Raw genomic sequence first — 27,158 nt, 5'->3', positions numbered from 1 at the left:
GTCATGTTACTGTCATATTCATATGTTACCATACCATATATGTTAAACTGATTTTACTATTAGGTTAAAAGCAACAAGGTTCCAACTAACCAAACAGACAAAAAAGCTGAAAGGGCCGAGCACCGTCATCTGGAGGTGGAGAAGAAACGGAGGGAGAGATAGGAGGAAAAGAAGAGACAGCAAGAAAAAGAGGCGACAGAAGAGAGGATGAGGCTGGAACTGGAAGAAGAACAGAGGAGGAAAGCAGAGGAAGCGAGGTACAATGTGTCACTGCTCTTTGGAAACAAATACTGTAACAAAATACACTATATCCTGCAGACACTGGCAAGAAACTATCACTGACACATATGCAGGTGACGGAAGATTAGAGTAGAAGATGAGAGACAAAGAAGACAGGAGGAGGAGATGGAGAGACAGAGGAGAGAGCGGGCAGAGAAGGACAGAGAAAGAAGACGACAAGAGGAGAAGAGAAGGCTGCTGGAAAGGCTCCAGAGAGAAAGACAGGAAGAGGGAAAACGACAGGCTGGTAAATACCTGTGCAGTCATGGTTTCTGATTGGTCAAGGCCCTTACAACATGACAGTCTTGATATCTCTTGGACTGAATTCTGCTTTTGTATGACTACCGTGAGAAGAACATACAACAGGATCTGAAGCAAGATAATGACTATGTTCCAAACCCTAGCAAACTGCCTACTCCCTACATATACAGATGCCTTCGAAGATGTGAGCCCTGCTACGTATGTATGTGCCTTACTAGGTTTTGGAAACAGAGCAGATATCTTACTATCTGCACAAGTTTACCTACTACTGCTGATTTAATACACAGCAACTGATTTAAACATTTGTGCTGTAATGTGGCTATGGTCTGGATTTCAGCCTTGATAAAAGCGATACTGACCACAGTACAGTCCCAAATTGCACACTTGACAGACTTGCGGTCTTGTGTCCTTCACTTGCATGTGTCCATGAAATCAGTAAAACCGAAGGCAGTCCAACTGGTCATTTTATGATTTAAGAGGGTGCTCACAAGGGCTTTATGGCCAGTGTGAGGCTTTGATGCCAAGCCCAAAGACTATTACCCAACAGTCTATGCAGCATTGCATCACCATCCTAAGTGGACCACACAGATCAGTATACATCCTGCAGCATAAAAATGTAAATATCCTGCTTCATGAATAAGTGAACAAATGAATGAATGAATGTCCTCATTTTCAGCCCAACTGGAACATCAGTGTATGGAAGAGGAAGCTCAGAAGGAGGAGGAGCTCAGGAAGCTGTCAGAGATGGAGGAGGCTGAGAGACTGGAGTACCTGCGCAAGACAGCAGGAGCAGGAGGAGGAGAGGAGGAGGAAGCAGCGACGCACGCTGAAGAAGAGGCCAGGCTGCAGGCTGAACTGTTTGCCAGGTATGTCACAGCTGCAGCACACATCTCAGCTCTCGTTCATAGGGTTCCTACATGTGAGAACATTACAGCTACACTATGTACATTTTGGCTATCTAGCGGTTGTAGCATAAAACCAAAGCGTCATGGAAGAATAATGAAAGTCAGTAATCTAGGATTACCATAGTGATTTAGGGTAAAGGTGATTTACTATAGGCTAAGACAAAAACACAGTTTGGAAGTTTTACAATTTTAACACTGAAACATAATACAGGCATTTTTATCTGTGCAGGAACCCTTTTGTGAAGTCTAGTGTATTTCTCTCTATGACAGGCAGAGGGCAGCACTGGAGCAGCACTTAAAGTTTCACAGGGGTCTTTTTGTGGAGGCTGAAGGGCTGGAGCAGACACAGGATATCTCTCGGCCCTGGATTTTCTCCTATTTCACCCTGTTGAAGCTGCTTGGCTTGGCTGAACCCACATCTGAGGACACACTCAAAGATGTGCTGTAATTCCTTCATTTGGGTTCATTCAGTAAATTCTCGCAACTAGTGATTCAGTTATGTGCCATTTTCTTCGGTAGGTGAACAATCTGTGTCACATGTGAATCAATGTGTGTTAAACTGCTGGATTGCTCATATTCTCAGATATCTAACTCTGGCATCTCAACATATTAGCACTTCTGAATTCTAGACCTGAAAAGTAATGTCAATTAATAAATATTAAAAGCATTTTCATTAAGAGTGCATTAAGAGATTTTTCTACATATGCCAAGCACTAAAATTCATTCAAATATTGTTGTGGACAAAGATTGGGAGTCAAATGAGGGTCAAAGACGTTTGAGAACCACTGGCATAGATTGAGCAGCGTCCTCTACTGCATCTTTTGTCACATAAACAAGATGACAGATTTGTTCAGGTACAGTATATGCTCATATTTTGGAGTTAATTTCAATCTATAGTAGAAAATGAAAGATCACAACATGCACAGCATCAGCATCTAGAGGGTAAAAAGACAAGCAAGCACCAGTGAGTTCATCTTTTGACTGAATGGAATGAATATGTTTCAGATGTGAAAAGCTTGTGCCCGACAAGGGTTAAAAGACCTAAAATATCTGTAAGTGGAAAAATATGTGCAAACATTCTTCATAAGTTAATAAAAATAGTGTGGAAACATTAACACAAAAGTTACATAATACCACAATTCATAATTAACACCTGCTTCATTATGTGACAGATAATAATAAAGACTGCTAAATGTAAAGAAATGAATGTCTCTTCTCTGCAGTGCTATGACATGAGCCACCGTACCATCTTCACCTGCTTTGACCAATTGGTTTTTAAAAGTTGTCTTCGTGCAGATTTGGACCGAGCTTTCGTTACATTTAAACAATTTTGACCAACAGGTGTCGCCAGCGTATGTGTTTCGAGTTTATTTTGAATAGGCCTCGTTTCACCTATAACTGCCTCGGTAAAGGAAAGCCTGTGGAAAAATCATAAATCTCCATCAAAATCCCTTTTTTGTGCTTGAGAGAGAGAGAGAGAGAGAGAGAGAGAGAGAGAGAACTCATCATCCCATCCACCAAACTGCCTGGAGTGGCTCAGGGAAGAGACTCAGGAGGAATGCGTATCTGGTATAAGTCCAGCTCCTCAGTCAGCACTCCCTTCTGCCTCAGACCCCACTACATCTGAGCCAGGCAATGACGTGAGTATTTCTCATTTAACAGCTAGCTATTCATTTGAATACACATACTATATGTTTGAATCAGTCAGACTGTCAGTGGATTAGTAGTGAGGATTTTACCGTGTCATTGTTATGTCAGAAGTGACTGTCTATAAATAAGTCAACAAACCATTAATTCAAAGATTTGTTTAAGCATACTGATTAATTCTGGAACGAAATAAGTGAGTATTTGAATTGTTCACTAAACCGATTCATTCAATAACACTGACTCATCCAGGAACAAAACACCACTAATGTTTGTTGCACTGTATGTATGTGCAGCTGATGATTTTTCTTTTACTTTGTTTGCAAATATTTTCATTTATGTAGCAAATGTAGACATAGTAGAAATTGTCTTTAGAAATAAGGAAATGTTTTGTCTAGACAGCAAGCTACTCAGTGTCAGCTCACTTTTCAGCAGCCTTGGTTTGCCAAAACTTTTTTCCCATATGGAATTTTTTTTTTTTTTTTTTAAGTCTTCGTTTAAAAATTATAAGCTATAAACCAAACCAACCAGCTACGAGCTGGATCACAACAATACAAAAATTTGAAAATCAGACAAAAAGACTTTTACTTTTTGTACTTTCCAGCTTTAACAAGGGAAAAAAACAATCCCTTGAAACATTGCGAATGACAATATCGTATAAAAAACAACAGATATATAACTTTTGATTTAAATGTGTTGATTACATAGCCTATATATAAACCATATACTTTAAGGTAAATAAATAATTGGTAAAATATACATATTATCCATAGAAATATTTAAGCAGTTTGAGGATGTAAGAAGACTGACGGACTATCAAGTCATGTCCCGCTGTTAATTTGAATATCAACACTCTTGTTCACATGTGCTTAAGTACTGATAAAGACTGGTAAAACAATCACCTGTCATGTTACTGTCATATTCATATGTTACCATACCATATATGTTAAACTGATTTTACTATTAGGTTAAAAGCAACAAGGTTCCAACTAACCAAACAGACAAAAAAGCTGAAAGGGCCGAGCACCGTCATCTGGAGGTGGAGAAGAAACGGAGGGAGAGATAGGAGGAAAAGAAGAGACAGCAAGAAAAAGAGGCGACAGAAGAGAGGATGAGGCTGGAACTGGAAGAAGAACAGAGGAGGAAAGCAGAGGAAGCGAGGTACAATGTGTCACTGCTCTTTGGAAACAAATACTGTAACAAAATACACTATATCCTGCAGACACTGGCAAGAAACTATCACTGACACATATGCAGGTGACGGAAGATTAGAGTAGAAGATGAGAGACAAAGAAGACAGGAGGAGGAGATGGAGAGACAGAGGAGAGAGCGGGCAGAGAAGGACAGAGAAAGAAGACGACAAGAGGAGAAGAGAAGGCTGCTGGAAAGGCTCCAGAGAGAAAGACAGGAAGAGGGAAAACGACAGGCTGGTAAATACCTGTGCAGTCATGGTTTCTGATTGGTCAAGGCCCTTACAACATGACAGTCTTGATATCTCTTGGACTGAATTCTGCTTTTGTATGACTACCGTGAGAAGAACATACAACAGGATCTGAAGCAAGATAATGACTATGTTCCAAACCCTAGCAAACTGCCTACTCCCTACATATACAGATGCCTTCGAAGATGTGAGCCCTGCTACGTATGTATGTGCCTTACTAGGTTTTGGAAACAGAGCAGATATCTTACTATCTGCACAAGTTTACCTACTACTGCTGATTTAATACACAGCAACTGATTTAAACATTTGTGCTGTAATGTGGCTATGGTCTGGATTTCAGCCTTGATAAAAGCGATACTGACCACAGTACAGTCCCAAATTGCACACTTGACAGACTTGCGGTCTTGTGTCCTTCACTTGCATGTGTCCATGAAATCAGTAAAACCGAAGGCAGTCCAACTGGTCATTTTATGATTTAAGAGGGTGCTCACAAGGGCTTTATGGCCAGTGTGAGGCTTTGATGCCAAGCCCAAAGACTATTACCCAACAGTCTATGCAGCATTGCATCACCATCCTAAGTGGACCACACAGATCAGTATACATCCTGCAGCATAAAAATGTAAATATCCTGCTTCATGAATAAGTGAACAAATGAATGAATGAATGTCCTCATTTTCAGCCCAACTGGAACATCAGTGTATGGAAGAGGAAGCTCAGAAGGAGGAGGAGCTCAGGAAGCTGTCAGAGATGGAGGAGGCTGAGAGACTGGAGTACCTGCGCAAGACAGCAGGAGCAGGAGGAGGAGAGGAGGAGGAAGCAGCGACGCACGCTGAAGAAGAGGCCAGGCTGCAGGCTGAACTGTTTGCCAGGTATGTCACAGCTGCAGCACACATCTCAGCTCTCGTTCATAGGGTTCCTACATGTGAGAACATTACAGCTACACTATGTACATTTTGGCTATCTAGCGGTTGTAGCATAAAACCAAAGCGTCATGGAAGAATAATGAAAGTCAGTAATCTAGGATTACCATAGTGATTTAGGGTAAAGGTGATTTACTATAGGCTAAGACAAAAACACAGTTTGGAAGTTTTACAATTTTAACACTGAAACATAATACAGGCATTTTTATCTGTGCAGGAACCCTTTTGTGAAGTCTAGTGTATTTCTCTCTATGACAGGCAGAGGGCAGCACTGGAGCAGCACTTAAAGTTTCACAGGGGTCTTTTTGTGGAGGCTGAAGGGCTGGAGCAGACACAGGATATCTCTCGGCCCTGGATTTTCTCCTATTTCACCCTGTTGAAGCTGCTTGGCTTGGCTGAACCCACATCTGAGGAACACGCTGAAGAAGAGGCCAGGCTGCAGGCTGAACTGTTTGCCAGGTATGTCACAGCTGCAGCACACATCTCAGCTCTCGTTCATAGGGTTCCTACATGTGAGAACATTACAGCTACACTATGTACATTTTGGCTATCTAGCGGTTGTAGCATAAAACCAAAGCATCATGGAAGAATAATGAAAGTCAGTAATCTAGGATTACCATAGTGATTTAGGGTAAAGGTGATTTACTATAGGCTAAGACAAAAACACAGTTTGGAAGTTTTACAATTTTAACACTGAAACATAATACAGGCATTTTTATCTGTGCAGGAACCCTTTTGTGAAGTTTAGTGTATTTCTCTCTATGACAGGCAGAGGGCAGCACTGGAGCAGCACTTAAAGTTTCACAGGGGTCTTTTTGTGGAGGCTGAAGGGCTGCCAAACTGCCTGGAGTGGCTCAGGGAAGAGACTCAGGAGGAATGCGTATCTGGTATAAGTCCAGTTTAGCTCACTCTATTAATATTGTTAAAACAGGCCAATTTTATACATGGATAGAAATCAACAGGGCCATCACCTCAATGGAGAAGAACATCTTCCTGTGTGCAACTTACATTCCTCCAAAAGAGTCTACCTACTTCAACAAAGACAGTTTCCCCACCTTAGAAGGAGAGATCAACTACTTCCAGTCACAGAGCAACACACTGATCTGTGGATCTTAAATGCCAGAACAGGTGAAGAACTGGACACTCTTCATTCCCAGGGAGACAAACACATACCAGGAGGTGACATCCTTTCCCTACCCACACAAACCCCAAGACTCAACCATGATAAAACCACAAAGAAAAATGGAGAACACCTTCTACAGCTGTGTCGTGCACTGTGTCTGTGCATAGTCAACGGCAGACTGCGAGGAGATTCGTACGGTAGGTACACTTATAGCTCAGTGCTGGGTAACAGTACAGTAGATTATTTCATCACCGACCTAAATCCAAACTCTCTCAGAGCATTCACAGTCAGCCAACTAACCCCACTGTCAGACCACAGTAAAATCACCCTCTATCTAAACAGATCAAAACCCAACTCAGATGCATCCAAACAAACCCACCTCCACACCCTCAAACACACGTACAGATGGAAACAAAATAGCGAAGATACATATCAAACCGTAATTTGTGAACCAAAAATACAAAACCTATTAAATTATTTCCTAGCTACACCATTCCTACACAACTTTGAAGGGGTCAATTTAGCAATAGACAGGATGAACCAAATAATTGCAATGACTGCAACACTATCTAACCTAAAAACCACGAACAAAAAATAAACAGAGAGCATGTACATGAGAAATGGTTTGACAACGAGTGCAAAAACCTTAGAAAAGAAGTAAGAACCTTATCAAATCAGAAACACAGGGATGCTGACAATGTAAACACGCCACCTCTACCACGAGAAACTTAAACAATATAAGAACATCCGAAGAACAAAAAAGAAACAACATATACAAAATCAGCTAAAAGTAATAGAACAATCTCTAGAATCAAACCGTTTCTGGGAACATTGGAACACACTAAACCAATCTTACCATGAAGAGTTACCCATCCAGAACGGAGATGTGTGGATAAACCACTTCTCTAACCTCTTCAGCAATATAAACAAAAACCATGAACAAAACTCACTATACAATAGACTATGTGTTCTAGAGGCAACCATTAAAGAGTACCAGAACACCCTAGATTATCCTGTTACACTAGCTGAACTGTGCGATAATATACAAACACTTAAATCCCAAAAAGCATGTGGTATTGATGGCATTCTGAACGAAATGATTAAATGCACAGATCAAAAATTCAAACTGGCCATTCTTAAACTGTTTAATATCATCCTTAGTGCAGGTGTATTTCCCAGCACCTGGAACCAAGGCCTCATCACCCCAATTCATGAAAGTAGAGACAAATTCGACCCTAATAACTATCACGGAATATGTGTGAACAGCAACTTAGGTAAACTCTTCTGTAACATCCTAAACCGCAGACTCCTTCATTACCTTACTGACAGAAATGTCCCGAGTAAATGTCAAATCGGCTTCCAACCAAAATAACGCACATCAGACCATATATACACTCTACATACCCTAATTGACAAAAAAAACTAACAAAATAAAATAAAAATCTTTTCATGCTTTGCTGACTTCAGAAAAGCTTTTGACTCCATCTGGCATGAGGGGCTTTTACTTCAATTAATCCAATGTGGCATCGGAGGAAAAACATATGACATCATCAAATCCATGTACACTAATAACAAATTTGCAGTTAAAATTGGCAACAAACACACAGATTTCCTCCCCCAGAGTCGTGGCATGAGACAGGGCTGTAGCTTAAGCCCTACACTATTCAATATCTACATCAATGAACTAGCAAGAGCCCTAGAACAGTCCCCAGCACCCGGTCTTACCCTACTAGACACTGAAGTTAAATGTCTTCTGTTTGCGGATGGTCTAGTGCTGCTGTCACCCACAAAAGAGGGTCTACAGCAGCACCTGGACCTCCTGCATACCTTCTGTCAGACATGGGCCTTGTCAGTTAACCTTAAAAAGACTAAAATTATGATATTCCAAAAAAGGGCCAGTTACGAAAACCAAAATTACAGTTTTCAACTGGCTACCAAAAGAAGACAGATTGTGTCCACACTGCACACAACATGAAGTGGAAACAGAACTGCACTTTTTAACAACATGCCCTAATTACACACAAATTAGGGAAACATTCTTCCCCCAATTCACAAACCAGCACAAAGACTTCAACCAGATACAACAAAAGGACAAACTGCCATACATTCTGGGAGAAACCTCAACAAGCTCTAACCTGGCTGCAAGGTACGTCAAGTCCTGCCACGATAAAAGGACAAGCAGTAGAACAGAACCACAAGTCACAGCCGGAATAAAACACTGTACAACACACATAAACTGACATGACAGGATCCAGTCCTTCTCCTGTCTCTTTATTAGTACTTTAATTTTACTATATACAGATATATAGACTCTATATGCTATATACTTCTATTCTTATGTATATTTGTGTTAAATGTCTATTTAAATGTTTCTATGCTTTGGCAATGTAAATATACTTTTTTACCATGCCAATAAAGCTACTTGAATCTGAATCTGAATCGGAGAGAGAGAGAGTGAGAGAGAGCTTGAAGTTACCTTCCAGCTTCTTTTTGCTGCAACATCTAACGTTACGCTCCTAGAGAGAGGACTGCTGGCTTCTGATAGCAGGAAAAAGTAAAGTACATTTGGCTGCATGGGGAACACTTCCCCAGTCTATTTAGAACAGCCTAACTTATCTATTTTAAATAAAAGTTGCTCCAGAAGAATGCTGGATAGACACGAATGTGCTCCCTCCTTCAATTCGTGCCTTCAATCCTGATGAATAACATAAATACATATATTTTTTTTCTAATCTGTCTGGGACAAAAATAAAAGTGCGCAAAGTGCTGTTTAAATGTACTGTACGCTAATCACCAACACTGACACTGGCTAAAGTGGAAGTTGCAGAATAAAAGACCTAAATATGATTTTTCCTTGCTGTAACAAAATAATAAACATAACAAGCTTTCAGATGTTTTGCTTCTTTGTTTGCTTGACAGATGGTGGGAGCTGCATTTTCGACTTTGACCAAGGTGACACCTGTAGGTTATGCATGTTAGCAGCAATAAGCAATACATTACATTTAAATAATACTACAAATGAACTGACTCTCCATTAAAAGGATCCATTAGGCTTCTATTCAAAAAGAGAAGAAATACCTGCAGGCAAAAAAAATGTTGTGAAAAAGTGCCATAGTTTGTGTGAATAAAAAAATGTCTCCTGAAACAAAAGACATTAACCTTTAAATATTTAATTCTGGTCTCATTTATTCAGTTAGACTTTTAATGAGAAATTGCTTTTTTCTCTTGTTGTCACCATAATAAATTAAGATAGCAATAATGGGAAATTATAATATATGGGGAAAAAATAATAATACTACATATCAATATTGCATACAAGTCCATGTTCACATAATACTGTATAGGATACAATGAATGAATCCTCCAGTGATCAAAGAGCTCAGAATGTTGTTTTCTTTTCCCACTGTTGTGTTTCCAGCCTCTGACTCTGCTCACACATCCACTGACACATCCACCATCCTATTTTACTGGAGTTTAGTCCGCTGAGGGAGTCAAAGCTAAACAATAAGAAACAACAATATATTTACCTGCTGTTTTCCTGATTAGAATCAGATAAACACGGGAACCAATAAAAATTAAAAAGATATTATTATAATTTCTATGCTCCCATGAACTCACTTATGCTTGCAGGGTCTACAATCTGGACAGGAATGGCCTGTCCATCCTCCAACAGGATTTGTGTGATGCCACCGTCAGCGGCCGAGGCCACGCTCACCAGCTGACTCATGCCGTCACACACAGTTACGCTTTCACCAGCACTGGGACTCGACTGCAGGAAGTGGGACGGACTCAGCAGGACAGGCTGTGGGGGTGCAGGGCTGGACAGCTCTTGGGCTTCTGGTGGTGCTGCTGTAGGTTGAGCAGTTTCTTCCACTGGACACAAGGCAGGCTGTAGCTGGATTGCCTGTCGGACAAGAGAGAAGAGTCTAATGATCTGATAGTTTTGGAGAGTTTTACCACATGACATTTGACCTTGATGCACAGTCATGACGGTTTTCAGGGATCCTCTCTATGAAAGCATTTCCTGTTTTATGTTGTTTATCAGTATGTTGGTCTTTAATTTGGCGGACAAAAGTTTGTCAAATATTAATAAGTAGTGAAGCAGTTTTTGTTAAGAATATATATTTCAAGAAACAAGAACAGAAATATCTGCACATACACACTCATGTTTTATAGAGTAGTAGTAGTATATTTTTATTTAATGCTATGTCAGCATCTTTTCATGGCAAAAACGATTAAAAAAATACAAGTATAACAAATACAATGAAAACCAGCAAACAAACAAACAAGTTATATTACACAAGATTTTTTACATTATCATATGATAAAAATTCTAAAACTTTTTCTGGCAAAATTATACTAAACTCTTTAAGTGAGTTCAGTTCATAAAAGAGTTTTCTACATACATTAAAAGCGGGACAGTCCAATAAAACATGTCTGAGGGGAATCTTGCAGAACTGTTTTATAGTAGAAAAAAAGTGGCCACAGTTGTTTGTGTGGAGAAACAAGTGGCTTTAGAAATACAAGACTTGAAATCTCATTCATTCAGTCCTACTCTAACTAATGAGCAATTGCTTTTTTCCCTGGTTGTCACCATAATAATTTAAAATAGCAACAAAGGAACATTTATTTTTTTTAAAGTCAAAATTAATAAGCAGTGAAGCAGCTTTGGTTAAACATTTTTCTAAGAAATAATAATAAAAAAGTATGAAAAAATATGACTTTTTTCATTATGTTATCAGCTCAGTTAATCATCTTGAAACATGAATTTATGCTCCCCAAATTAATTTTTCCATTTGAATTCAACACTAAAAAACATGCTCATCATTAAAGAGATATAAACACCTTATTATATGTTTGAATAGCATTTTTTATGTATTTTTGAAGTAAGTTAATAGATTAAAACTGCAATTCTTATATCAGTTCAGGACATGGTCACCTGGAGATGTGCAAAGATCTTGGGCTGCAGTGAGGTGAGAGAGCTGAAGAGCTGCACAGCCTCTGGAGAAAGAGTGTCACTTCCTTCCAGGAGCCCTTCCTTCTGAGAGGATACTGTCAATATAACAGCAGTACACTAGATAGTGTGGCAGGGTAAACAATGGTTATACTTTGACAGTTTGGTGCTTTCTTTTTGAAGTAAGACTCTCCTCCACTCTCTTATACTGTATTGAATGATTCCAAAATGTTTAAGGCTGGAATACAGTACACAAATGCACTCTAGGCATCACACACTTGCTGACTTTGTAAATGGTTACTGGGCATCATACATTAAACGACAGTCCTCCAGATTGCAAATTGGGGCAAAATTCTGTAAAAAGTTCTGTAATGCATTCCAGCCATAACACATTAAACATTTATTGTTTTAATAAAGTAGCTCAAATTTTAAACAACATTTCAACAGTATTTTACCGCCCACAGTAGCAGGAGTCAGGGCCAAGGTCAAAGTCTCCGGAAGCAAGTTATTAGCCTCTGCTTTCCACTGCAAAAAACACACACACACACACACACACACACACACACACACACACACACAAATGAAGGCTTACTACAGAAAATAGCTTGCATATTTGTGCTTATCAAGCATATTTGTGTTTTTATTGGAATATATTTTCCAATAAAAATCCACACTTCTGTGTCTGAGGGAGCCATTGGTCCCGTGGTCATCTGAAGAGCTTTCTGAGCCTCGTGGATGTGGTTCTTGATGTCAATGACAGTGGGAAAGTAACACAGATTGTGTCTCTCAGGCACTTCCTCCGATTTGAACATCTCACGTTCCACAAACCTCCTGCCAGGGTGTTCACAAAGCAACAGTAAATAGTTTTTCAGCAAATGAAAGCAAGGAGATTTGAAAGCATCTGAGTCATACCTGAGCTGCTTGCGGACAGTGTAAACCTCATTATGACCTTGTGCCACCAACTCACAGATCTTCTCTGCAACGAGCGGGTGTAGTCGAGAGGGTAGGGGTGTCCCATCTTCCATCAGGACATCCAGCTCCTCTGTCTCTTCCTCTTCATTTTGTTGTTCCTCTGCGAAGCAGATCTGCTCTGGAAGTGGAGGCAGGTTTGCAGTGTCCACGTCGTGGTACAGGTGGGCTTTCTCTGTGGGAAGCTGGATGTAATACCTGTCACGAATGTAAACGTGTGAAGTGAACCCTGCAGTAAGTCATGTCATGGATTTTTTTAACTGTGCTGGCAAGATGTTTATACCTTTCAACGCCTCCAACATCCCATAAAGTCTTCTTGAGGTTGAAGAAGGCTTTCTCCTGCTCTTGCCGCACTACCTTCTTGTCCACTTTGGGATCTGTTGGAACCTTGTACTCCAAGAATTTTCGTACTTTTTTGATATATATTCTGAAAATGGTCAATTATTATTGTGTCAGTTCACAGAAACAAATCTGTTGGGCTTGGCTCAACTGAAGGTAGTGTACCTGGCAGGGCAGGTTGCTTTGTAGAGGATGCTTTGATTTGTTTCTTGCTCAGACCCTTTTTTAGGTTGAACGCCCTTCCTCCGTGGACCAAACTGGCATTCCATCACAATGGCTCTGCTTCCTTAAAACCGTGTTAAAAACAAGATAAACTGACTTTTGTAAGCATATTGTAAAACTATGACATTATCTTCAACAACAGCATTCGATCAAGGTTTAACAAAAATGTTTGTCTTTAAAAAACAAAAAAAGTATGCTAATTCTACTTCCTATTGCTAGCATTCAAGAAACAGTCTGATTTTTTTAAATTCCGGACACATTTACAAGTACAAATTCATATAAACTACTGTTCAAATGTTTGTTATGCTCACCAAGGCTGCATTTATTTGAACAAAAATACAGTAAAAACAGTACAATTGTGAAATATTATTGTAATTTAAAGTACATTTTTTATATTTGAATACATTTTACAATATACATTTTTCCTCCAGTCTTAAGTGTCCTTCAGAAATCCTTCTAATATTCTGATTTGCTGCTCAAGTAACATTTCTTATTATTATCATCCATGTTTAAAGCAGTTGTGCTGCTTAATATTTCTGTGAAAACTGTGAGATATTTCTTTAGGATTCTTTGATCAATAGAAAGTTCAAAAGACCAGCATTTATTTGAAATATAAATCTTTTAAAATGTCTTTACTGTCACTTTTGATCTATTTAATGCATCCTTGCTGATGTTTTTATCTTACCCCAAACAGTAGTGTATCTGCGATCATTTTTATCTGCTACATTTGTCAACCAATACCACTAGTCTACAGATGATCCCAAAGTTAACAAACATCAACTAAAAGCCAAATAATGTTCAATTTTGAATTCATGGACCTTTCATTTTTCACAATTCTGGCATTAAAATAACATTTACACTACATGACTAAACACCTTTCAGACTTAAAGGGGGGGTGTCTAACATAAAGTCGTAACATAGACCCCACAAGCAAAAAGGGCCAGATTACCTGCATTAACAAAGGGAATGCCATCGTACGGCACATACTGTGATTTCCACATGAGTCTGGTGGCAGGTTTAGCCGGTGAGGGTGACTGACGGGTGCCAAACACGGCGTGGGTCTGCTGCTTGTGTAGAAGCAGAATGGCTTCCAGCTCTGCCTCTGTGTTACAGTAACCACGGTACGAGTCACCAATCTTCTGTTCGTCGTGAAACGCTCATAAAAAAAAAAAAGATTTAACAACAAGCCATATTATTGTGTTGTGTTGCTGGAAATGGATCTGTTTGACAGAGGGCAATTACTGGCTCTACACAAACCAGAATTATAACATTTCATCTATTTCCATGCATATTACACTTTACTTTTAATTGTTTACATTATCATAAGTTAATGTTTTGTCAAAGAATTTAATTTAGCCATTTTCTACAGGACAAACCTCACACCGGCGCAGTCTCAGAGCCCAGGTTGGTGCCCCAGGCGGAAGTGGCTTCACTGGAGGCTCAAATACATCAGGAGGACTGAAATACATGAGAAGACATTTGAAAGAACAATCAATAATTGCAAGTATGCTTGAACTCCACTGTCTGAAGCAGTTTCCTTTTTACAACCAAGGATTAAATTGAGCCAGAACATGGTTTAAAATGTGGCAGAAATCATACGCAAACAAGGCGTACTGACCTTTTCCTGTGAATTTTAATACCAGTGACATTCTGAGCTGCCACTGCAGCTAAACTATGAGTGCCATCACTGTCTTTTATGGATGTGATGATTGTCTGCTGTCTTTTCTCCACAAAGACACCTGTTTAACAAAACAGAAAGAAATGGCAGAACTGAAAAGAATCCTCTCACTAGTTTATATATAGAGTACATCATTACAGAAGTAATATTCAGTATATTTAAATATAATATAAATAATGACCTGATGACTTTGCGACATTCAACAGCTGACCATGAGGTAGTAACATCTGAGCGGCCCCCATCGACACAGATGGGACACTATATAATTGTCCATTCCCCCCTGTCACAATCACCTGGGGGGGGGGGGGAAACTAAACTGTCAACCTCGTCTTCGTCCAGGATTCCTCGCGTCGAAAAACGCGTCAGCTGCGCATCATCCTCTTGCAGATTGAATGCTCACGGCTTCCGTAGGACACACGCTTTCTTTCACTTTGAGCTCTGAAAGGTGCTTTGAAACAGCAAATGATTCATTCTTTAATAAAATTGTATTTCGTTCATTTATATATGACAAGTGCAAGTTTATAAATGCGGGAAATAACTCTTTAATCCTTTTGCTAATAAAACGAGACCTTTAGTTATTTCAATGTATTATTTGTATAAATCAGTTGTATAATAAATAAATGTTTTTGTATTGTTTTGCACATTTATTGTGAAATAGTCCAATTGAAACTGTATAAGAATATTTTACTGCGACCTAAAAACTAAGAATCATAAATGAAATATCTGGGAATAGTCAAAGTAAAATGTCAGAACACTCTTACCAGTAAATCTTACCGTAAATATATCAAAACTTAATTTTTGATTAGTAAAATGCATTGCTAAGAACATCATTTGGCCAACTTTAAAGGCAATTTTCTCAATAGTTATGAACCCTCAGAATCCAGATATTCAAATATTGTCAAATATTGTCCTATCCTAACAAACCATACATCTATTTATTCAGCTATAAATCTCAATTTTAAAACATTGACCCTTATGACTGGTTTTGTGGTCCAGTGTCACATATATTTCATTTAAATATGACAGGTACAGGTTTATAAATGTAGAAATGACTGTAATTTTGACCTTTATGTTATTTCACTGTATTATTTGTATTAAATATATATAAATCCCCATATGTAAGTGTTTTCTGTATGTTTGGACATTAATAATGAACAAGTCCATTTTAAATAATAATAACACACAAAGCCCAGACTTATTATTTATTAGAAATATTATTTCTAATGTTTATATTAGAAATATAAATAATATATTTCTTATATTCCATTCATGATGATGTTCATGAGAACATATTTTCTGTTATACACACACGTCTCACCGGTAAGGGGCGTAGCGCCTTAATAAAACAAAATGAATTCCCTCTTCAAACACTGTGGATGACTTAAATAACAGTTCTCAAATGTTAGGCACAGCAACGTCGTCTCTCGGCATTCCTCTGGAAAAACCAAACAGGGACAGATCTATGGCTGTCACAGACCTGGAGGATTCTGTATGACTGTGTTGAAGCAGCTGATCCTTTGTCAGGTTTAAAACTAACAGGACAGTGTTTGAGCTGAGCCTGTAACAATGAGAAAACGTGAGGAATCTGGGCCTGTGATCCCAGGCTGGGAGTGAGATTAGAGGCCGAGGGTCCCCAGGGCCTCAGAGGGGAGTCCCACCGGCTAGCTCACAGCCTCACACCCAGCCTCAGAGTCTCACACTGAGGTTTTGATGGAACATGTCAGCAGACTCATTTTGAGCTCAAGAACGGAGAAACAGACTCACCGGGAGAACAATTTGCTGTTTGTTCAGAAAAGATCTGGCACTGAGATGCATTCACAGACTTATATACAATGAATGCACACTGAAAATATGTCATATTTCTCAGTGCATTCAGTCAGAAACTCCCTGCGAGGCTGTAGCACACGCCACGTCCAATTATGTGGGCTCCCCTCGGACAAGCTTCTTTCAGCCCCATTTTAGCTTCAAATAAAGTTTGAAATGACAAAAGTGCCAGACGTCTGCCTGTAAGACCATCAACAGGCTATGCATTAATAAAAACAAGTAATAATAAGTAACGCTAAAAGACCATCCCGTATGAAAATTAACCATGGTTTTATTGTAGTAAAAGTATAGTAACCATGGTTTTTTGGCGTATTGATTACCATTTGTATAACCACAGTTTCACTACAAGTACCATGATTAAGAGTACCATTACTACAAGTACCATGATTCAGCTACACTGCAGGCAAAAACACAGTTTTTTTCATGCACTGGTCAAGTTTGAGATTTTGGACTTTTTGGTTTTTCATAACGTGTTTTTTCAGACTAGTGGAAAAAAAACATCCAAAAGACACTGTTAAATGTTTCTTTTATAGCCCTTTATCTATTTGTGTCAATAGTTTTCAATTACAATACATATTTTTAAAGGCCGTTTTCTCTAAATGAGTTTTGTTTGTAGTAAAACCATGGTTATTTTTCATAAGGGATAAAAATTATATGGGGGAAAAAACCTGTTAATTGATTAGTAGTAAGTTTTCATTTAACAGGGAATTTCCTGTAGTTTTACAGCAAAATACAGTTTTTGGAAGTGAAAAATAAGTCATTTTATAATACACAGTGGAAAATCTGTAAATTGATATTCCCGCTTATCCTTGCTACAGCAGTTTTTATGGTAAAGTTCTGGCAACCACAGCCTGCTGTATTTATTTATTTTACAGTGTACTACGTAATTTCTCATGGTTCATTATGTGTCTGTGGGGTGCAACATGAGGCAATGAGGTGCTGATGCATTGTGGGATTGATGTCTGTGTGTGACCTGAAATAGTGCTGTGTAATGTCCCTGTCTCAGGCGGGGGATGAGGTGGGCAGGGAGTCACTGGGGAAAAAGCCCCTGTTTGGACTGCCCTCCGTGTGAACATTTTTGCCCCTACATTCACAAAAGACCTTACAAAAAAAAGAGGGAGGGAGGGAAGGGGGTGTCAGTGGACAACGGCTGAAGAGTTTGCATGACTGAACCACTTCAAGCACCTTTCAGCTACACTTATTGCACACATTAGAGCATGCACGCTTGAGCCACAGCTCCATATCACTCTCACACTGATGCGTTCACTCATGAACTCCACAGGAGATTTGTTCATCACCCTGTGGTATTAGTATCAGTGGATGAAGGTGATCACTATGTGATGACTTTAACTACTGATTACAGTCCACAGGTGAAAGTGGCCCGGATTGAAATGAGAAATGTCTAGAGTGATTCTATTTGTGATTTTAGATTTAAATGTACAGTAAATTCAAAATTTTGAACACTTTTGAGATTGTATGTAAATATACTCTTATTTATTCTTATAATTATGGTGAATAATCATCCATTTGCAACATCTTTACGATTTTTTTTAAATCTTGCCCTAGCAGTTCAGTTGAAATAGTGCAGTGTTGACGCACATCAAGAGTAGCGTTTGTTCTGGCAGGTCACGTTAGTCAAGCTCGCATCAGCTGACTCTCAGCTGATCCCCATCTACCTATAGGAATACGACACCTATATAAGCATTCATATATAAGGTCCCTCAGTATTATCAGCAGTTTTCTCATTGCTCAATAGCTAATTACCCTCCTCCATCCCCAGCTCCTCCTCCGTCAGTCAGGCTTCAGCCTTCTGATTCTCCTTTGAATCAGACTAATTCTAAAATGTGTACATAAAATTATTGAACTTTAACGATATCTGCAATACATTTATGTTGGTTCTGTTCTGTTTACCCTGGGGGGGTTATTGCTGCTCTCCCTGCTCTTACGCATGCTAGGCTGCATGGATGCGCAGGGAGTTCTTGCCCAGAACAGAACCATACCGCCAATCCAAACTGTATGCTAATTGTCAATCATCTTTGATGATAGTGGTCCTGACAGAACTATACTACTGTTCCAGAAGTTTGGGGCGAGTACAATTTATTTTTGTTTTTTCCCCCTATTTTTGAAAGATGTCTTTTAATGTCTCCTTTGCTCACCAAGGCTGTTTATTTGATAAATTTTGATTAATTTAATGTGTCCTTGCTGAAAAAAAAAATTCATTACTTTCACCAAAAACTTACCTAGCTCAAACTTTTAAGCAGTAGTGTAATCAGAGGGGATTACAATGCTTAAGTACCTTCACATGAATTTCAGCTTTATATTACCAGTCATTTAATCAAATAAAAAGCCAGCCTGAGGCCTGGAAAAAAAATTGTTATAGTTCTGTATGTAAAGTGCCACTCTTGACTGGTGTCCATCATGTGAGGACACACATTCTTACAACATGATTACCACTAGGTGGTGTGTGTGAAAGCATCCAAAACACATGTTAGAAGTCTAGTGCCAAAATACAAATATTTTCATTACTCCACATTTTTGTTCTCAGCAAGTGATGAAACTCATTTCTAATGACACTTGGAAGGCTTTGTTTAATATTCCTGGGTTCTCTTTGATACCAGCACCAACTAATAATCATCCAACAAAGACATCTTATTACTGGAAAAATGGTTAACCCCAAACTCAACTCGCGCATCAAATAACACCCTCAGACGTTTAGAGCGAGTGCAACTTTATTCTGTTGAGTTCCATACACAAGAGACTAACATCCACTGAGACAGACAGCATCCAACACAGTATCCCATCATACATCACTGTCCCCGCGTTAAGAAGTTGTACATTTGGATTATTAATATCTGACTGATATTCCGCTCTGATTACAAAGAGTAGGCCACTACCCATATAAAAGTATATTAATATTGACCCTACAGCGAGAGAGTTCTCTACTTCAATACATATCCTAAGGAGATAAACAAAGCGCTTGATAAAACGTTATCAATTTGTTTTTGAGCAAGAAATTTTTGGATTCTTGTGCCGTTGCCAGAAGAGATTGCTGCTTTTACATTTCTGAGTACTTATCTACGATAGTAATCACAGGCTGTGAGATTATTTCAGGTCAAACACAGAGGGCCCGTACTGATTCACAATGCTGGTATAAAAGTGCTAAAGTATTCCAGGTTCATGTTGTATGTTGTTTAAAGCTCAAAACAATACCTTAACTACAAGAGTGAACAAGAAAAAACAGGAACACTGCTAAAATGCCTCCCAACAAACCAACTGTGAGGTACCCCACCCTGCACACAAAGCACAAACGCACTGCAAGCGGACAACCTTCCCACAGCACTTCTGATCTTTGAGCTGAAAATCCTAAATTACTCCTGAAAGTGAATGACACGACATTCAATTAGTACTATTGTTGTCCATTAAAGGGATAGTTCAGTCAAAAAAAAAAGAGAATTCTCAAAATAACTTCTTATAATGTTCCACAGAAGACGGGAAAACATACAATTTTGGGTGAACTGTTCCTTTAAGTCGCCTTATAATTCCATCTACAATGGCTGTCACTGAGCCACAGGAAATGTTCTCTTTGGCCAAGTCTTCAGAAGCACTTGCGTGAGCTGCATAAAATGATAATCTTTCATCAGACACTACTTGAGTTCATACAAAATAATGATAAAAACAACTACAGCATATTAGGAAATCAGCCTAGATGCTCAAGGAACATTTGGAAAAGTCTGCTCCATGATGAAAATAGCATTTAGACACTGAAACGGAGAGAAAATCTGTGCGTTTTTTAATTGCTTGAATCTAGTGATACACACACACACACACACATACGCACACATACGCACACAGACTGAAATTTCCCAGAATCCATGCATTAAATCAATCTAATGACAATATTGTGCTCTGACTTTGTAAACTATTTCACTGGATATCACAGAAAACATTCCATGAATGTTTTGATAGACATCTGAATTGTGAACTACCTGGACATTTATGCGTAACATTTTCGCAGTTTGATTTTGTACTGTCGTGTCCTCCTTTCAAACATTCCTCAAGCTAAATCGGCTTGATCATTGCGAGAGGTGAGAAAACATCGCGTCTGTCCACCCAGATCCTGTCTTGCCCTCCTCTCGCTCTCTCACTTTGTTCCCCGCTGGGTTTGAAGTTCAGAGCTTGGACCCATATGCATTTGAAACGCATTTTACAACCATGCAAACAAAAGAATCAGGTTTACAGGCCACTCGTCCTGTAGCCATTAAGCGGCGTTCTCTCTCACACTCGCTAGTCTTATCTTTAGCACCTTTCTGTCTCCTCGCCACCAGTGAGAAAGGAAGAGGAGAAAAAGCAGAGAACCGTTCCCTCCTGTTCCCCTGCTGCTTCTGTCAGGACTGAACGGAGAAGGCCCGCTGCTGTGAAAACGATTCAGTCCCAGAGACCTTCATCAACCCAGAATTCATTCTACCAGGTCTCTTGGTCTCATCTGAAATGGCATCATTTGTATTCAATGATGCGATCCACTGCAAACTGTTATAAAATATACACTGTCTCACAAAAACAGATCCATGCAGCCACCTCAGTACTGAGAAAGATCATTTAGATTCATTTTCATAGCGATCTGAGACACATTCTCAGGTTCACTCGTTATCTGTGGAAGGTAGAGGAATAATTAAAAGCTAAATTCGTTTATCACAAACCCAAAACCCCCCAAAAATGGCCTTTGTTCTTTGAGAACAAGCACAAAGCTAAAAATGTGCATAGCAAAGGCAACCGTTTCATCTTCGCACCCAACGAAAGCTATTATTAATAACCGCTTTGTTCTCGAAGAGTCACTTATTATTTTTTTAATCATGTTCGATTATTGAAATGTGCAGGGTATGCGGACGCAGTTGCTGGGACGCTGGTTGAGAGGCGTGTCTAACTCTCTGACAGACAGGAGGAGGAGCCTGAGGGCTGCTGGGAAAGCATGCAGGTTCTTCGTGAGACTCTCGGCTCGGGTTCGGGCGTGAGATGGGCGGCGCTCTGGTTCTTGATGTTGTTGAGCTCCTGTGTGGGCATCAGCGTTTTGGGAATGCTGACCAGGCAGAATGCAGAGCCGCTCTTGGGGATGAAATTGACCTTGTTCCTATCTGGGCACAGGAACTGTGGGATCTCCCGTGGAGGCCTGGCCCTGAGGAGATGAAAAAGGAGGAGGAGGAGAGCGATAAGACGGTGAGAAGCTCTGACTCAGCTTTGAAGTCAGTGTAAATGTTATGCTATCATGGTTTCAAGGCTCAGGGCGCAACACAATAGTGAGTGTGGAGAGAGCAGATAAAGCAGTGGATCAGGACACACTGCAGCACTCACTGGGTTTCCTCTGTGAAGACCTTGACTCGCTCACAGCCCTCGGGCGGCTCGCGTTTGAACATGTAGCTGTTGTTCGGCTTCGGGGATGAGGCGTATTTGGGTAGGGGTGAGCTGGGGGCCAGATCTGTGAACATGGCACAAAAAAGGAGTAGGATGTCAATACAGCTCAGACAGGATTATTAGTGGAGATGATGATATGTGTCCAAAATTGAACAGAGAGCTAAACATTAGTTGTCTGTCAGTCTTAAGGAAGCCCTGTATAATTACGGTCCACCAGATCACTGTTGTTATTGTTAACTAAAACTATTTAAAAATATCATTCATTGAAATAAAGTTGAAATAAAATATAAATATTAGCCGAAAAAATTAAGCAGACTGCACAGTTCTTCAATAGGGTATCCGACATATACTCAACAAATTTGTAGAATTTTATTGCACAAAACTATCATAATCCTCACAAAAAAATGGAGACGTATGGATGACAGTCAAACAACCTGTCTTTAAATTAATCCCTTATAAAAATGTGCAAATTGCTAAAATATTATTATTTGTATTATTAAATCTAAACCAAACATTGTAAAATAAAAAAATAAAATCTAAAAAAAAAACTACTTGGTTTGTGGATGATCAATCAGTTATTTCATTACAGCTACTAATGAAAGTATAGCACCGTCAGCCCCATATAACAAATCTGACCATGTTTAAATCCATCTAGCACATTTTCACACAATCAATGCAGAAAATGCATGTGCAGTTTCTGTGTGGGCCCCAGGACGTGTGAACAGCCCTGAGTGTGTATGTGGGTGTGAAAACTATGTGAGCTGTACCTTTCTCATGGCCGTCAGCCAGAGCCTCGTCCTCGTGGGGAGATGGACTATCGCTGCAGGGCTCACTTGGCATGTTCAGGAACGTGGGTGAGATGGACTGAGAGCGGCTGCTGCTGTTGCTGTGGTTACTGCCCGCTGCGGTGCCCAGGGGCGTCTGTGTGTCAATGCTGCGGGAGCTGGCGCTGCGTTGGCAGAGAGGAGGAGGAGCCCGATGCCCATCCGGAGCCTCCTGAGGCTGGCCAGAGGAAAAAGTGCAACGATCATACACAACAGAACACAGAAACAAAACTTCAGTTATACACACACTCAGTGTCTTTAGGGATTCTGTGAGGACCCCAGATTATGTGTTTTTGCAGCATCATGCCAGGCACACTCACAATAATCTGCTCCTCTCTGTCTCCTGTGTCTCGGACAATGATGCGCTCGATCTCCTGATTCAGCCCTTCCACGCTGTTCCGGAAACGAGAGACGGAGGACTTGGAGATGGGAATAGAGATCAGGACGCTCTTTGGAATAGGAGCCTGGAACAGGAGAGAGTGAAGAGGGTGATTATTTGCTATAATGTGATGTTTTAATGCAGATCACGTTGGAGACTTGACCCAGTGGTTTGTGCATATGTCTAGACTCAATGGTGCTCATGTAGGAAATATGAGCTTGAGTCAGCAACTCATCACGTTTCTGTCTATACTATATGTACATATACATATAGTATACATGCTTTTAATAATTTCTTAGTTTATTTTATATGATTTACCTCATTTTATACTACTAATAAAATTATATAATTTCATTGATAATATACTGATTTAATATTATATTTATAATACACATTTTTAATATATTATATTATATTATTATAAATATAGAGTATATTTTAATATAAATAAAATAAAACTAAAGGAGGAAGTCACTTTTTGCTACTACATTAATTTCTAGTTTTAATTTATTAATTAATTTACCTAAGGTTATATATTTTTGTTACTAATAAAAAAGTTTTTTAAAGTTTGTTTAGACTTAAAAATGTATATATTATTATATTATGTATGTATTAGGTTTAATATAATATATATTTCTTAGTTTTTTATTTTATATGATTTACCTCATATCTTATGTAACTAATAAAAAAATACATTATAGAATTTAATTTCTAATATACTATTTATTTAATATTATATTTATAATACATATTTTTAATAAAACATATTATATTATATTTTATATCACTTTTTGTTTCCCCATTAATTTCTGGTTATATTTACCTAAGGTTATATATTTTGTTATTAATAAAAAATAAAGTATTTTGTAATACTTAAAAAGGATATATTATATATAATTGTATGTTTAATTTAATATTTATTATAAAAAAAATAAAAACACACAGGAGGAAGTCAGTTTTTGTTCTCCCAGTTTAGCACTAACAGGCACATGTGCGTTTTTCCCCCAAGTTTGTAACTGAGTGGTCAACTAAAAGCATCAGGACAGCAATGAAGATAAAAGTGTGCATGTGGTTGGTGTGTGTGGGTGCAGTGTGCATAACAGAGACACAACCTCAAAATGAGAACAGAATATGCCACTGAAAGGAAACACTGCCTGTGTGAAAACTTACAGCAACAGCATCCCACAGCAGCTGAACATTCACACACTTCAGTTTCCATATGATGCTAAACACTAACAGAGTTCGTCTTATCACAGCGCAGCACACAGACACATTTTAAGGTAGCGTGTTGGTCTCCTCTGCAGATCAGTGAGTTATGTAACTCTGTTTCGCTGGCCGACTTCTGATCCTCGCTTGCATGTCTTCGACGCAAGCCTCACAACTAAACCAGGACATATAGCGAGATACAGTGACACATGCAAACCACATGCTAACCGAGTTAAATCTGCATGCACATCTACAGCATGTGCCATCTACAGTATGCAAACAGCTGCCGTTTATGACGTCTTCTGTGAGAGAGCGAACAAAAACTTCACCTTTCCCGAAAGTCCACTTCCTGTCATCCTGTCAGAGAGGGGGTCCGGTCTTCCTCCTGGTCCACCGGTCTCTCTCCCTCTCTCCTCTGTGCTCTGTCTCGGCTCATGCTCTGGATTTTAGTTCTCTCGGCCCCCCTCCTTCCTGTGTCTCTTCATCATGTCTGCCCTGTCGCTCTCTCTCTCTCCCTTGTTCTGATCTTTCTTCTCCAAGTGTGTTTCTCCATCCCACTCCCTTTCTGAAAGCAGAGCGCTGCGCTCGCCGTCGGCCCTCCCCCTCTTCTTTCTCAGGGTACGAGGGAACAATGTGAGGGCATTAGCAGGACGTTGCTGATAGTTGTATGGCCCTGTGGTGGCCCTCGCATAAAGCACGCCAGATCTGCTTCATTAACATCTCAACAGAGCGAGCCAGGCTTTAAACTCACATGCAGCATCACTACTGCTCCAACGTGCATGTGTGCATTTGATCGGACATCATATTGTTTCAACATAAAAGTGCTCTGGAGCCTTTTCTTCTGGGTGGTTTGGTTGTTTATCTGCTCATCAGAATAGGAAACAGCTGAGAGACACCCTGACCTTCAAGGTCACCTCGAAACAATATGCTGGTTAAGTGATTTTGGTGATTTCCTAGCAACTTTCTGGCGGGCGGTCGCTAGGAGGCAAATATTTGTTTATGTATCAGATTTCCAGTGGCGTGCTGTGACATTAACAGAAATAATGTACGACCTGACCCAAATTGAAGGAGGACACGGCACTCGTGGACCCCCGGATCATTCCATACGCATATTTAAGTACAGGGAGACTAACTTCCTTACATCATTCACAGTGCTTCAAGGAAGTGTGGGCGCTAAAGAGTTCTTATTTGGCATGACTTGCTTGTTGTGATTCTTTGATTGGTGGTGATTTCTTTGCAGAATAATGGGTGATGTAGTTTCTCACCAGAAATTCCGCTGTTTAACAAGATTATTTAAAAAGTTGAAATAATGTGGGCTGATGGATTCAACAAAAGCATATACCATTGATTAACAACTTTAAAGCTTTTCATTAAAGGGGACATCGAATGCCCATTTTCCACAAGTTGATATGATTCTTTAGGGTCTTCGTGAAAAGTCTATAACATACTTTGGTTAAAATTTCTCAATGGCCGTGTAAAACAACACTCTTTTTACCTGGTCAAAAACAGCTTTGTTCACAGCGACCCGTTTCGGTGCATGTCCCTTTAAAGGGGTCCTATTATGCTCTTTTACAAAGTCTTGATTTTGTTTTGGGGGTGTACTAGAACATGCTCTCATGCTTGGTGGTTCGAAAAATGCATTATTATTAAAATAACTTTCTCCCCAGCCTGGCACAAACGGCTCGATTAGTTCCGGCTTTGATGAAGGTCCTCCTTCCGAAAAACAAAATGTGTTGTGATTGGTTAGCTGTCCCAGTGCGTTGTGATTGGCGAACAGCTTAGACGGTGTTTCAGTACTGCCCCGCCCCTTGCTCTGTCTTTCAACAAAAGCTTTTTGGCGAATCCGGCACTGTACTCCCTCATGTTGTGGAAGCTGTCCTCAGTAAAATATAATGCTCAGGAACAGAGTTAAAAAGTAAATTGCAACCACTGTTTCCTGACATCATCCGCTTCCGGAAGCCCAAACAAAGACGTTTGGGCACGGAGGTGAAAAAAATTCTAATGAGCCGCTTTGTGATATCACAAAGCCCGGAAAACAAACGCTGTAGTCCAAATGAGCCGTTTGCTGTAGTTCTTGAAAAGGGATTTTTAAAAAACAAATTATCTCCCTTTGGAGTGGACTTTGAGATTTGTAACTTTCTAGATCTTTTTAATGCCCAAACATACACACTACACACTGACTAAAATTTAAAAAGTGAAAAAGCATAATAGGACCCCTTTAAATGCTAATCAGCTCTGCTCACCACGCCCTTCTCTTCTGTGGGGTGACGAGCCGTTTTCTAGACCAGGGGTCTCCAACCTTTTTTACACCATACATATATATATTAGGCTATTATATAGTATTATAATAGCATTATATAGTGGTTCAACGCATTATAATGTTTTTTTTTTTTTTTTCGGATAAGCAAGAAAAAAAAAATTTAAACCACAGAGAATGACAATGCCATGAAGGGTTTTTGACATAGGCTTATTTTATGTATGCTACTCGGTATTTCCGCGCTGTCTAAAACACGTCTCTTGCGTGCGCTTTGATTGTGTGCGAGAACAGCGTGTGAGTTTCTTCCGATTCTTCTTCTTGTGGTTTAAAATTGCTTGTACGTGTAAATTGGCAAATTAATCTGCGAATCACGTGCGTGCCGAACGGTAGGGTCTCATCTGTACACATTGCGGATCAACTGCGATTCGTTTAACTCCTAATATGTGACAGATCAGAGCAATCTTTCATTTACTTATTTAACATGAAATTGTCAAATTGCTACTCCATATCAATCGCATACAAAGAAA

The 27,158-nt window shown here is 39.5% G+C and overlaps 3 protein-coding genes and 1 long non-coding RNA gene across 4 annotated transcripts in view; 2 read left to right on the top strand and 2 right to left on the bottom strand.

Moving 5' to 3' along the window:
• Window positions 1-2,031, top strand: part of LOC107596545 (uncharacterized) — a 30,700-nt gene extending 28,669 nt beyond the window's left edge. The window contains 4 exon segments of the mRNA XM_016287300.1: window positions 64-257; window positions 354-526; window positions 1,217-1,406; window positions 1,716-2,031. Of these exon segments, the coding sequence (XP_016142786.1) occupies window positions 64-257; window positions 354-526; window positions 1,217-1,406; window positions 1,716-1,893 (735 nt within the window). The 3' untranslated portion in view covers window positions 1,894-2,031.
• A 2,459-nt stretch (window positions 2,032-4,490) lies between these two features.
• Window positions 4,491-5,743, top strand: LOC107596528 (uncharacterized). The gene is made up of 3 exons (XR_001610379.1): window positions 4,491-4,519; window positions 5,210-5,399; window positions 5,709-5,743. It is a non-coding gene; the product is annotated as an uncharacterized lncRNA (long non-coding RNA).
• A 4,010-nt stretch (window positions 5,744-9,753) lies between these two features.
• Window positions 9,754-15,032, bottom strand: carf (calcium responsive transcription factor). Its single transcript, XM_016287269.1, has 12 exons — window positions 14,917-15,032; window positions 14,676-14,796; window positions 14,434-14,515; window positions 14,007-14,196; window positions 13,001-13,121; window positions 12,780-12,923; window positions 12,440-12,694; window positions 12,202-12,358; window positions 11,983-12,052; window positions 11,513-11,625; window positions 10,192-10,477; window positions 9,754-10,070 (listed from the first exon to the last, which is right to left on the bottom strand). The coding sequence occupies exons 1-12, from the start codon at window positions 14,975-14,977 to the stop codon at window positions 10,048-10,050; spliced, it is 1,623 nt and encodes a 540-aa protein (XP_016142755.1). The 5' UTR covers window positions 14,978-15,032; the 3' UTR covers window positions 9,754-10,047.
• A 4,998-nt stretch (window positions 15,033-20,030) lies between these two features.
• The window catches only part of fam117bb (family with sequence similarity 117 member Bb), a 45,916-nt gene continuing 38,788 nt past the window's right edge, over window positions 20,031-27,158 (bottom strand). Inside the window, exons 5-8 of the mRNA XM_016287268.1 lie at window positions 23,110-23,253; window positions 22,733-22,967; window positions 21,906-22,029; window positions 20,031-21,729 (exon numbers count right to left, since the gene is read on the bottom strand). Coding sequence (XP_016142754.1) covers window positions 21,477-21,729; window positions 21,906-22,029; window positions 22,733-22,967; window positions 23,110-23,253 — 756 coding nt within the window. The 3' untranslated portion in view covers window positions 20,031-21,476. The remainder of the gene's footprint in view (window positions 21,730-21,905; window positions 22,030-22,732; window positions 22,968-23,109; window positions 23,254-27,158) is intronic.

This window comes from Sinocyclocheilus grahami, unplaced genomic scaffold, assembly GCF_001515645.1.
Source record: "Sinocyclocheilus grahami isolate Dianchi unplaced genomic scaffold, SAMN03320097.WGS_v1.1 scaffold220.1, whole genome shotgun sequence".
Classification (NCBI taxonomy): domain Eukaryota; kingdom Metazoa; phylum Chordata; class Actinopteri; order Cypriniformes; family Cyprinidae; genus Sinocyclocheilus; species Sinocyclocheilus grahami.
The sequence above is the reverse complement of the archived record's forward strand: the minus strand, read 5'-3'. Positions and strand labels throughout refer to the sequence as shown.

Excerpts from the sequence above, each read along its gene's own strand:
- carf (XM_016287269.1), bottom strand. The coding sequence starts at position 14,977 with ATGGGGGCCGCTCAGATGTTACTACCTCATGGTCAGCTGTTGAATGTC. Across the intron at positions 12,695-12,779 it reads GATGTTGGAGGCGTTGAAAG|GTATTACATCCAGCTTCCCA; the intron begins GTATAAACATCT and ends CATTCGTGACAG. Across the intron at positions 12,359-12,439 it reads ACTGTCCGCAAGCAGCTCAG|GAGGTTTGTGGAACGTGAGA; the intron begins GTATGACTCAGA and ends ACACCCTGGCAG.